At 46.0% G+C, this 11,445-nt stretch overlaps 1 protein-coding gene across 5 annotated transcripts in view; it reads right to left on the bottom strand.

Annotated features, from left to right (window-relative positions):
* Window positions 1-11,445, bottom strand: part of RFFL (ring finger and FYVE like domain containing E3 ubiquitin protein ligase) — a 69,663-nt gene that overhangs the window by 15,807 nt on the left and 42,411 nt on the right. For 4 of the 5 annotated variants that reach the window (XR_003792086.1, XM_029213254.1, XM_029213255.1 and 1 more), the window contains one exon: window positions 2,993-3,180. Coding sequence is in view for 4 of the 5 variants with exons in the window: in XM_029213252.1 (XP_029069085.1) it covers window positions 2,993-3,180 (188 nt within the window). In the remaining variant the exon portion in view is untranslated. Of the gene's footprint in view, window positions 1-2,992; window positions 4,040-11,445 lie in introns of those variants that run through there. The other variant, XM_029213253.1, reaches the window with a different exon arrangement.

The following is an 11,445-nucleotide window of genomic DNA, read 5'->3' on the forward strand; positions in this document are numbered from 1 at the left end:
TGGCTCCATCGAATTACCCTCCTCACGAAGCCACGTCTGCTCCCTGAAATGGGATCAATCAGGTTGCTGCTTTGTTCAAACTCCTTCTGATGCTTCCTTGTTGTCTGGTGGCGATAGACTCCTTACCATGGCAGTCATGGCCCTTTACCACCTGATCCCAACCCTGCTGCCCTAACTTCCCTGGTACCCTGCACTCTGGCCAAACAGGCCACTCACAGTTCCCAAGTCCACCTTGAACTTGCTCCACATGTGGTGCTTTTACCTCAGCCACTGCTTTGCAAATCAACAAACTTTCCTTCATCCGGCTAGAATTATCAATTTACCAACAATGCCTGATGCCCTAGTACTTAACTTATGCAACTGACTATTATTAGCTCTTTGTAAATGTGGGCCTCCTCGACCAGACAGTAAGCTCCCTAAGGGAAAGACCTATGTCTTAGTATTCTCTCCACAAAACTGTAAGCTCCAGCTACTAGCATGCTGCTGGGACAGAATCGGCCCTCAGTGAAAATCTTCAGCATGGAAATGTCAGCCATAAAGTGATGAAAATAGAAACTCTCTGGTCTACTTCCTCTTTTTCAAACTGCTCTCAACTCAGCAGTCCATTCGTTCATTCATTCATTTATTTCTAAAATTTTATTGCCTACCTACCACGTGTCAGTCACTGTTCTAGATACTGGGGAAAAGTTGTGAACAAAATTGATAAAATCCCTTATCCTATGTACCATCTGAGAAGACAGGCAATCCACAAACACATGTATGTTGGGTGGTGATAACCACTATAAGGAAAATAAAGCATCTTCCCACCCTGACCCAACCATCATTCTACTTTCTCTGGGGGCGGTTTCTTTGTTCATTCACGTTCTCTCTTCAGGCTGAGCAATGTCAAGAACTCGCTAGATCCCCTGGTTCTCTCAAGTTTCCAATGCGCTCGACATGCTTATCCTGAGCCTGGATCACCACCATCGTCCTCTCTGCGCTTTCTCTCCATTTCCACTCCAGAGAATAGCTGACTTTAAAAAAAAAGGGGGGGGGGTGGTTTCAAACAAACCCATTGCAAATTCATGCTGCTTCCTTTATTTGTTTATTTCTTAATTAATTTTTTTGGGGGGCCGCTCCACAAGGCTTGCGGGATCTTAGTTCCCTGACCAGGAGTTGAACCCATAGCCTCGGCAGTGAAAGTGACGCCTGGACCGCCAGGGAATTCCCCATGCTGTCTCATTTAAACGAGGGTTTTCCCTATTCCTTTCTTGCCAATTACTCTGCCACTTCAGCTGGTTGTTCCTAGCATTTCTCACAATGTAACAATGAAAACAGCACGAGCTTTGACGTCCAACAGACTCTTGATGTACTTGAGGAGTCCCTGAAACTACTACCTTAGATAAAGGGAACAATTTCTTCATCTGTAAAATGGGAACAAATGATAGTAGTACACACATCATAGGCTGCTGTAAGGTTTCAGTGAGACAACGCATCTGAAATGCCAGGCTCAGTGCCAGGCACATGACCAGGACCCGACAGCCCTCCTTCCATCTCATCTCAGACCCTAACTCCACCCCACCGTCTCCACCACCGACAGCACTGAGGCCATGTGGCCCTGAGTTCCTCCTACTCGCCACTTCAGTCTCCATCATGGACTGAACCTTTCAGCCTACGTATAAAAGGAGAGGCACCCCTGCCCACCGAGCCACAGCCCCCTGGCCTGCAGGAGCCTCTCTGGTTGAGTTCTCAGTGACTGGGGTAGCCAAGCAAACCACAACAAAGCTTGGCTACGTGCCCACCTTCCCCGCACTGCACTGAGGTATAGGCAAAATACAACCTACAAGGCAAAATGCCAATTCTCCATCGTCTTACAGTTACAAAGGGGTGGCTGGTCAACACTTTGAGCTGCAGAAATTCTGACATGCTGACTGTCTTCTGGGAGAAAGCTTGAGAGTCAAAGACCTATGTTTGAATCCTGGCTCTGCCATTTAATAACCAGGTGATCTTGGGGCGCTACTTAAGTAGAGGGGAAAGAATGAGTATTTTAATGTCTCCAATGCTGTCAGGAACTTGACAGTTTCCTTTTCACCTGTTAAACTTTAAGCCTTAGTTTCTCATATGTAAAGTGGGAGTGTAGGGACCCTAAAACCTACATCATAGAGTTACTGTGAGGATTAAATGAAACAAAAACTCTATAAATTGCTTAAAATAGTCTCTGCCATACAGAAGGTGGTTTAGAAAGTATTTTTTCCTCTCAAATTTCTCATTATCATCATTTAAACGTCACATTCTAGGCTGCAAACCTCTCATTCTGCAGAAGAAGACAGATGCAGCAGTTCTCCAGGTCAGGGCTCACCTTCGGCCCCAGGCGTGCTTACCACAGGCAGAGGGATGGCCCTCACCCGTACACCATGGCCCAGCCAGCGATTTTACCTCCTGCTCACTAATCTGGAAAACACGGCTACCATGCATTTCAAATGAACTGGCAACAGTAAATAAGCTCCAGTCTTCATCTTGTTAGGGTCCTGACGTACCTGAGATGTCCTTGACACTGTTTTCAATAAAAAGAACAAGTTCACCTGCAGCCAGGCTTTTAATGACGGCAGCTAATGAAGGAAATAACAGCAAGTGCCTGCTGCACCCCAAGCACCGCACCGGACACCCTTCGCAGCTTAGCGCATTTTATTCCCACGACATTGCGAGATGTTGACTTGGGTACAATTATTATATCCCTACTTCATAGACGGAGAAGATGAATCTCAAGACAGGTTAAGTCATACAGCTAGGAAGTTGCCTAGCTGCTATCAGAATTCAGATCTAGCTGGCTCCAAATCTACGCCAAGATGTGTTGCTTTTGCTTGGTTAGTTTTAATACCTTTGCGAAAGGACAGGTCTGGGTTGCCAGCTTTGCACAGGCAAAGGCCAGGGGCAGGCACCATGGAAGGGTCAGCAGACTTGCCTGAGGGCCTGAGGCTACAGCGGCCGAGCAGGCCAAGAGGTCGACACTCACCTTCCTGGCCATGCTTGCGAAGTGGGCCCCGCAGGCCTTGCAGTTTGGTTCCGAGCCCGTGGGGGAAGGGAAGGAGCTGTACCCAGGGTTGGAATAGGCCTGCGTCCTGGCTCCCTGGGGTGGTGGGGCCTCCTCAGGCTGTCCATCCAGGCAGAACCAGTTGCAGCAGGTTGCCCACATGATAAAATCTGGCACGAGGGAGAAGGGGGGAAAGGTCAGAGTTAAGACACAGCTTGACGGCGTCCCCATTCCTGAGGGCACAGGTGAGCAGCGACATCGGTCCACAACCTCCCATCACAGTCAAGGTGAGGATGGGCTTTCGGGGGCCACCGGACTTCCTACTGCCTCCTGCACCACACCCGCTGCCGTTACAGGAAAGGTGCGCACAGACGCCTGATCTGCAGGACAGGCCGGCACAGGCAGCAGAGCTGGCACGCTACCTTTGAAAGGTTGCTGATGCCTGTTTGGGTTTAATCTGAGAGCTTTACTTCAAATAAAATCTTTTGTCTTAGCAATTACAAGTGGCCTAACAGCCATTTTATTCAGGAACATGAACTTGCCCCTAGAGCTCAGACAGATAGAGCTCTATCATACACACGTGTACAGTTCCACACTCACATTGACCATGGGGCAGAAGGATCATTACTTCCTTTATTTAGATGAGGCAACCCAGGCTCAAAGGAATCAAGGTCCACAACTAATATATACAGAACGGAGATTCCGAAAACCCAGCTCTTCTGACTCTAAACCTAATGTTCTCTTCCCTATACTACGTTGCCCCCTGGTTTCCCCTCCCACCAGCCAGCAGAACTTACGTACAGCTCTTAACATTTGTACGTCCGACCCTACATCAACATCTACCACGGCACCTGTAATAGTTATGCTTTTTTTCTACCACTAAACCATACATTCCTTGAGGGCAGGGACCACTTCTTGTTCATGTCTGTTCTGTACTCAGCAGTGTCGAGCACACAGCAGATGCTCCACAAATGTTTGCTTCCTTGCTGAATCAGTGCCTCTGCGGGCTTATTAAGAAGTTTTGGGTTATTACTTCCATTTTACATATCAAATACAGGAATTAGGGGCTGGGGGGTTGATGATTTTTTGAGATCACAGAACAAAGAGGATCCAATCTCTCAAATGTCAGAATAAACTAAACATTGCAAGGGGGTCCACTAAAATGCCAAGCGCTGCTTTAATAAAGTAAAATGTGCTTTTCTCAGTAGACCAAGGTAGTCAGGATGGAAACTGTAAGCCTGAACTCTGCTTACAGAGATAACGAATGAAACATGTCATGTTTTAACAATCAGTTCACACAAAAGAATCGTACTTTCTGCTCTGCCTTCTGACTCACTGAAAGTGCCTTTGTTAGATAAGAGTTCAAAGACGTAGTAAGCTGGAAGGAACTAAGACACCAACAGGTTCCACCTTGGTTATTTTTTAGAGGAAAAGAAAGAGGCCCAGCAGGAGGAAGGAACTTCCTGGTTCACCCAGCTATAACCTTCGGCCTCGTGATTACTCCAGGGCCTTTCCGGCTTCCCAACACCGCCTCCAATAATACATGCATTCACTTTTGCAGGCATGTCCGATTAATACCTGTCTCACCCGGTGGCCTATGACCCCCATGAGAGCAGGGACCATGACAGTCATACAGTGCCCAGCAGATGGGTGGCTCAACAAGTACTACTGAATGAATGAATCACATACAATACTTAAAGGTTAACTAACCACACATTCGTTCCATTTCCTTCACATCAAAAACATTTCTCTCTGACTCACTATGACTTGTCTGAAGATTCTCAATTCCCAGAAAACAGGGACTTAATCTGCCTTACGAATTCACAAGGAATAATGAAGCCCAGAGCAGTAAAATAACTGAGTTATTTGTTGGCAAGAGACTGCAGGCAACAGCAGAGTAGTAGTCCTCCGAAAGAGGAAGTTTGTAACTCTTTAAATCACCTGTTGATGGAAGCATCTGAAACAGTGTGTAATAATACAAAGATCAGAGGATCTGGAATCTGAAGATCTAGGCTGTTACCTACCTCTAACAAGTCATAGCCTTTCTGTACTTCATTTTTCTCATCTGAGATTCTCCAGGCTGTAGAGCACTAAATAAACCTTAGTTGTTGCTACTAGCATTATAACAATGCTTTCACGGCAATTTTTCTGAGACAGCACAGGTAAAAAGTAAACCTAGAGATTTCACAACTACCATTTGGCTTCCTGGGCTTGTCCCAAACGTGGACAGATAGATCTTTGACAGAATCAGCAGGATGCATCAATTAACTGAATGAGGTCAGGGGAAGGGGAACAGCAGAGCAGCCTTGAGACAAAGCTGTGGGTGGTTCACTAACCTGTCAAATCCTCCACTCATTCATGCGTGCAGCCCTTAGAGGAGCCAATGCCTTGCTGTGTCTCCAGTGCTAGGTGAGTATAGTCGATTACCTAAGTTCATGGTCTAGTAGGGGAACTAGAAATGTAAAACCAAAAATTGAAATTTCAGGGTGATCAGTGCTTTAACGGAGGTTTGTGCAGTGTAAGGGGGGTTATAAAGATGGGAACAATGATCAGCTCCTCAGGGATGGAGGAGTGACCAGGGAAGACATATCCTATTGAGACAGGCTGGGACCCTGGGACCCTTTGCTGCAATGCTTCACCCGGACAAACGTCTCCTGGAGCAACAAAATACAAATAAACTATAAGGTACTAAAAATAACTACGTGCATGCACTGGGGCAAATTATGGACAACAAGATACAAAAAGACCAAAAACCCAACTGCCACTTCTAAAGAGCCAGGAGCAAAGGCAGGGAGCAAAAGCAGGGCACTGTGCATGCCCCCTGCACACACCACCGCCAAAGGGGTGGGCAGAACACCCCAGCCAGCCCTCAAGTCTGACCCCTGGACCTGCTCCTATCCTCATCCCATATAAGGAAACAGCTCGCACCCCTGCTCAGCAAGCGAGTGAGCAAGGGAACCTGCCGCTTGTTCTCGCTCCCCCTGCTGCAGCAGGGGCCCCAGGAAAGCCTTGCCTGAATTTCTCATCTGGCCTCTTATCAATTTCTATTGATAAAGGAGGCCGAGAACCCTGGTCAGTAACACTATTATGGACCAGAAAGTCAAGAGCAAAAAGACTTTTCAAGAAACAACCAAGAGCTGCACCAGGGCATTAAAGAAACTACAAAATGCTTGGTTGGGTCAAAGGTAAGGGTAGGGGTGGCTGAGAGCACAGCAAGTAAACAACCAGCCATTTAAAAGAAAAACCTTGTATTCCATGGTAAGGAGTCTGGACTTTATCCTATAGGTAGTGGGACACAATGAACGGTTCAGGCAACCAGGTTTTGCGACCTTATTTGCATTTTAGCGTGGCCACTTACAGCAGTAAGCGGTGTGGAGGACAAATCCGAGAGGGGCAGGTTGGAAGAAAGATATGAGGATATGGGCAAAAGAGAAAGGGACAGCTAGATCTGTGACAAATTTAGCAGGATGTGGCAATGAACTGAAGAGGTAGGGGGAGGGGAGAGAAGACGCTGGCTCTCTGAGTTACACAACAGGAGAGAGAGTGGAATGGTTGACTGGGATAAAGCCTTCGGGAAGAGCATGTGTCTGTGTGTGAAATGGGGAGCGGGGGCAGGTTAAGATTGAGTTGAGTTTTGTACCTGACTTGTGGGATCTGCTGATGTATGCACAGCACCGTGTCGGCTGAAGATAAAGGTTTGTGGATCCTCGCCTACTGGAAAGTATGTACAGTCAGAGAGGGCCAGAAGGCTGGGTAGACAGTCCGGGTCAGAAGAGAAGCCAGCCTGGGAGGGCCCTCAGGAACGTGTGATCCGAAAAGCAAGCAGAGGAGAACCAACCAGCACAGAGGAAGGAACGAAGCATGCTCAGAGGTGGGAGAACAGGAACAGTGTCTTGAATTTCAAAAAGAAATTTTCAACGTTGTTTAATGACCCAGAGAGGAGAACACGTGGAAGAATGAGATGGACCCAGTTTTAGGAAACTGTGAGTGTGCTCCATGCCCGAGCAGTTTAGCAAGAGACAAGCTGACTGGTAACCACAGGTTGGGAAGTGAATGAGAAGTGAGGACTTGCCAGACTTTAAGAATAAATCATTCCTTCTAGAAACTTTTGACAGCGAAAGGAAGAGAGAAGGCAGCAGAGGTCATGAGATAAGAGAAATGTAGATGTATTCATAGACCACAGAGGAAACCCCCCAAGACTAAGAGCTGAAAGAAGAAGGGAAGCTGGCAATGAATGATGGGAGCGACGACCAGGAGTGGGAAGAAAAGTGACCAAGTGATGAGACATGGGGATGGACTACGACCTCCTTCACCAGAGGGTGGAACAGAGGTGAAGACAGATGGAACCAAAGATAGGCTGACGGCATTAGCAGAGAGAGATGGAAGAATGAAATATTTAACCACAGGAAGAAAACAGACTTCTCTTCCACACAAGGGGAATCCACGTGTTGCAATTTTTTTCCCTAAGAGGTAAGGACTTTGTCACGGAATGGGTAGACCCACTCGGTAAGGCACCATCAGTCGGGAACTCTGGAAAGCCGGCCAGCTGTACCTTGTTTCATTTCATGTGCTTTTGCAAGCACTTGGGAAGCACCAGATGTGCTGGGCACCAGGGAGACCAAAAGTGAATTCCACAAGGTCCTTGCCCCCGGGGACTCTGGGCCCAGTCAGGCACGATATATACAGCTCAACTCAGCCCTCCTGGTACAGAAGCTAAGAAAACTTTTCCTTAGCTGGGAGTCAAGACGACCTGTCTTCCTCAGCACTATTTCCATCCTCTAACTTTGGTTCTAAACTTAACTGCCTGCCTCCTCAGAACAGCTCTGAAAGAAACACCGTCAGCCTGTCGGAGTATCTGGCCACTCTTACAAGGACTTGGCTGTGTGGGAAGACTTGAAATTTGCCCCTTGGTTATTCCACCAGCCCCATGTATGGGTGGAGAATGCAGCCTCATCCTGGGGATGTGGGTGTGTGGGCAGGGGTCACTGGGGAAGAGTCTCCAGTGCTAAAAATACCTTAGACCTGTGCACCCTAACAGAACAGGGCCACTGAAGTCAGCAAACTAGGCTTCTACTCTTTGTGACATATATTTAACTACCAAAAGACACATTTCTTAATGTGGTCTTGCCAAACTGGAAAGCCCTAAGCCTAAATGAGAACTACATTCAGGGTTATTTCAGGGAGTGAAAGCAAAGAGTTTGTCATTTTAACACTGCCGTACAAATAACACTCTTCTTTGGGGAGTATGTTGCATCCATCAGCCCTAAACAGAGACACACATGTGGCATCTATTACTTAAGGACTGAAAGTGGAACCAATTGTGGGATGTATAAAGAATTCTCCCTAGGTTGACAACTGTGAAAAACTTCCCTCTCTGATCTGCAAACCTCTTTCTGATCTGCAAAGAAAATTATCATCAAATCTTCGCCAAGGGCTTGAAAATTCCTTCGCCAATTCCCCTCACCCTCTTCAGAAAAGATGGGACTTGGCGATCTAATTTTCAAATACAGTCTGACTGCTCTCCTACTGCATTTGTTTGAAACCTGCCAGGCTCTCCTCTTCCAATTTGCCTAAAGGGTAAAGAAGATGGGAGATGTAGGGCTGGAGTGAACAAGAAAATGTACTATTCCCTGTGGAAGGACCCAGTGGTATGAGGCAAGGACGGCTAGCTCGCACATGGGGTTTTGTCAGCTTGATAAGTAAGCTGGTATTTCTTGGGAGACTGAACCCTGTTGAACAGGAAAATTACAGTGCTAAGAACAGGATAAGATAAGTGACCTATTCCAGGTAGGCTGAGTACAGCCATAGTTAGAGGCAAGAGGGCAGATACTGTGATTTCTCCCTATTAAGTCCTAGAATACTAAGTAATTTTAAAACAATCACTTCTCTACCTGTCCGCCTGCTCAAGACAAATGATTTTAAGTGGATCAGTGGTTGTCACGGACTTTCCCATGGAAGACAGAAGAAGGGTCAGAATGGACCCATGGAGTAAAAAGGTCAGAACATCAGCATCTTAGTAAAATCTCTGAGTTTGCAATGCAACTCCAAAACCACCTTGCTAACCACCAACATCTAAGGCACTAAAGTTGAGGCCCCCAAGATTCTCATCCAATCTGTTCTGATTTTAGTTAACTGTTCTGTGTGCCAAGCTACAGGCTTCACCCGGTTGCAGAGACAGCAACATCTTGGAATTAACATACTTATGGTGAACCTACCGTATAAGACATTACAAAAATCCTTTGGAAAAAACCTAATTAAAATGCCCCCAATCCTCAAAGAAGTACCTTTATGACAGGACAAATCAGAAAATGGCTAGTTGCAAGCCTTACAGAATCATCTCCAGTTTATTGAGGGTGGTCTGCCTACTATCACTACTGTATTGCTAGAATTATCAAAAGCGTCTATGCTGTTAAGAGTGGAAAGGAAAGTGTCCCACGTTCTGGAACATTAATACAGAACGGGCTTTGCTTCATCTTGTATATCATCCTTAAGAAGCAATTAAAGGATGACTTTGAAAGGAACTGCAATGCAATGGCTTTGAAAGGAAATGCTATGAAAAACCTATCAATATGGCTTAGCCATGCCTCTTTGAAATAATTGTACAATAATTACATATTCTGAGAAGTAAAGAAGAAAGTAGCCATACTCTGCTGGAAGAATGCTTCTTATCTGCCAGGCACTGAGCTAGGTACTACCTAGTGTTATCTCATGTGATTCTCACAACGATCTGGCAAGGCAGATTAGTTCTTCCCATTTTCAGGTAAGAAAACCAAGGTTCAGAGAAGTTAAGTAACTCACTAAAGGTCATGGCTAGAGGGCAGTAAAGCCAGAATTTGAATCTAAGTCGCTTAGACCCTGAAGCCTACACTCCGTAGGCCACAAGAGAAGTGTTCCCGATTCCACCAAAAAAAAAAAAATCAGTCTGTCTGCCCTGCAGCCTATTACCCTCTGAGCGTCTGCTTTCCACCTCTACTGGAGCTTTCCATCAGCACAGAGACACTTTCCAGGACCTCCCAGACTTAAAAAACTCTTCCTTGTCATAATGCAAGTACAAATTACAATCACAATGTGTTTCCACCAAACACCCACTGGAATGGCTAAAATGGAAAAGACAGATACTAGCAAGTGTTGACAGGATTTTCTGCTGGCAAAAAATATGAACTGGCACCCACTTTGTAAACACACACACACACACCCCAGGGCTTTGCAATTCCACTTCCAGGTACATACCCAACAGAAATATGTTTACCAAAAGAAGTATACAAGAATGTTTGCAGCAGTTCTATTGTAATAGCCCCAAGGTGGAAAAGATCCAAATGTCGATCCACAGTAGAATGGAGAAATAAAGGTATATTCATACAGCAATGAGAATAAACAAACTACTGCTCCATGCAACGGTAAAGATGAATCTTATAATGCTGAGTGAAAGAAGATAGGCACAAAAGAATGCATACTAAATGATTCCATTTATATAAAATTCCAACACAAGAAGATTACTATATGGTGCTAGAAATCGCACAGGGGTTATCCTCCGACAGTAGATGGAAGGGGGCACAAGGGGGCTTCTGGTAATGTTCTGTTGCTTAATATGAGTGCTGGTTATATAGATGTTTACTTTGTGAAAATTCATCAAACTGTACACTTAGAATTTGTACACTTCTCTAGTTTTATTTATATATATATATATATATTTTTTTTTTTTTTTTTTGCTGCATTGGTCTTTGTTGCTGCACGCAGGCTTTCTCTAGTTGAGGCGAGCGGGGGCTACTCTTCGTTGAGGTGTGCGGGCTTCTCATTGCAGTGGCTTCTCTTGTTGCCGAGCACGGGCTCTAGGTGCGTGGGCTTCAGTAGTTGTGGCTCACGGGTTTAGTTGCTCCGCAAAATGTGGGATCTTCCCGGACCGGGTCTCGAACCTGTGTCCCCTAGCATTGGCAGGCGGATTCCTAACCACTGCACCACCAGGGAAGTCTCTCTCTGGTTACATTTTAAAGTTTATAAAAAGAGTTTTTAAAGCATCTAATAAAATATTTGTAATTTGTAAAAAATAAAATAAAAAATAACAAAAACCCCCACAACATGTTGACTCCACACCCGCCACTCCTCAGTAAAGGTCCTTTTCTCTGCTCTCTACATCAAAATTTCTCCAAATATTCGACTGCACTTCCTCAACCTCTAATTCACTCTTCAACCTTTTCCAGTCTAGCCTGACTCAATCACTCTGCCTAATCTCTTCTTTGTAAGGTCACCAGGACTTCCAGGGGGCCAGGTCCGAGTGACACTCTCTAGCTTCATCTTCCTCAACCTCCCAGCAGGGCTGGACACAGGCAACCCATCCTTCCTCCTGGAAAAGCTCTCCCCTCTAGGCATCTCTTACTCTCTCTCTCTCTCTCTCTCTCCCTCCCTCCCCCCCCCCCCCCCCCCCCCCCCCCCCCCCC

This window comes from Monodon monoceros, unplaced genomic scaffold, assembly GCF_005190385.1.
Source record: "Monodon monoceros isolate NGI ecotype Baffin Bay Population unplaced genomic scaffold, NGI_Narwhal_1 Super_Scaffold_9, whole genome shotgun sequence".
In the NCBI taxonomy this organism is placed as follows: domain Eukaryota; kingdom Metazoa; phylum Chordata; class Mammalia; order Artiodactyla; family Monodontidae; genus Monodon; species Monodon monoceros.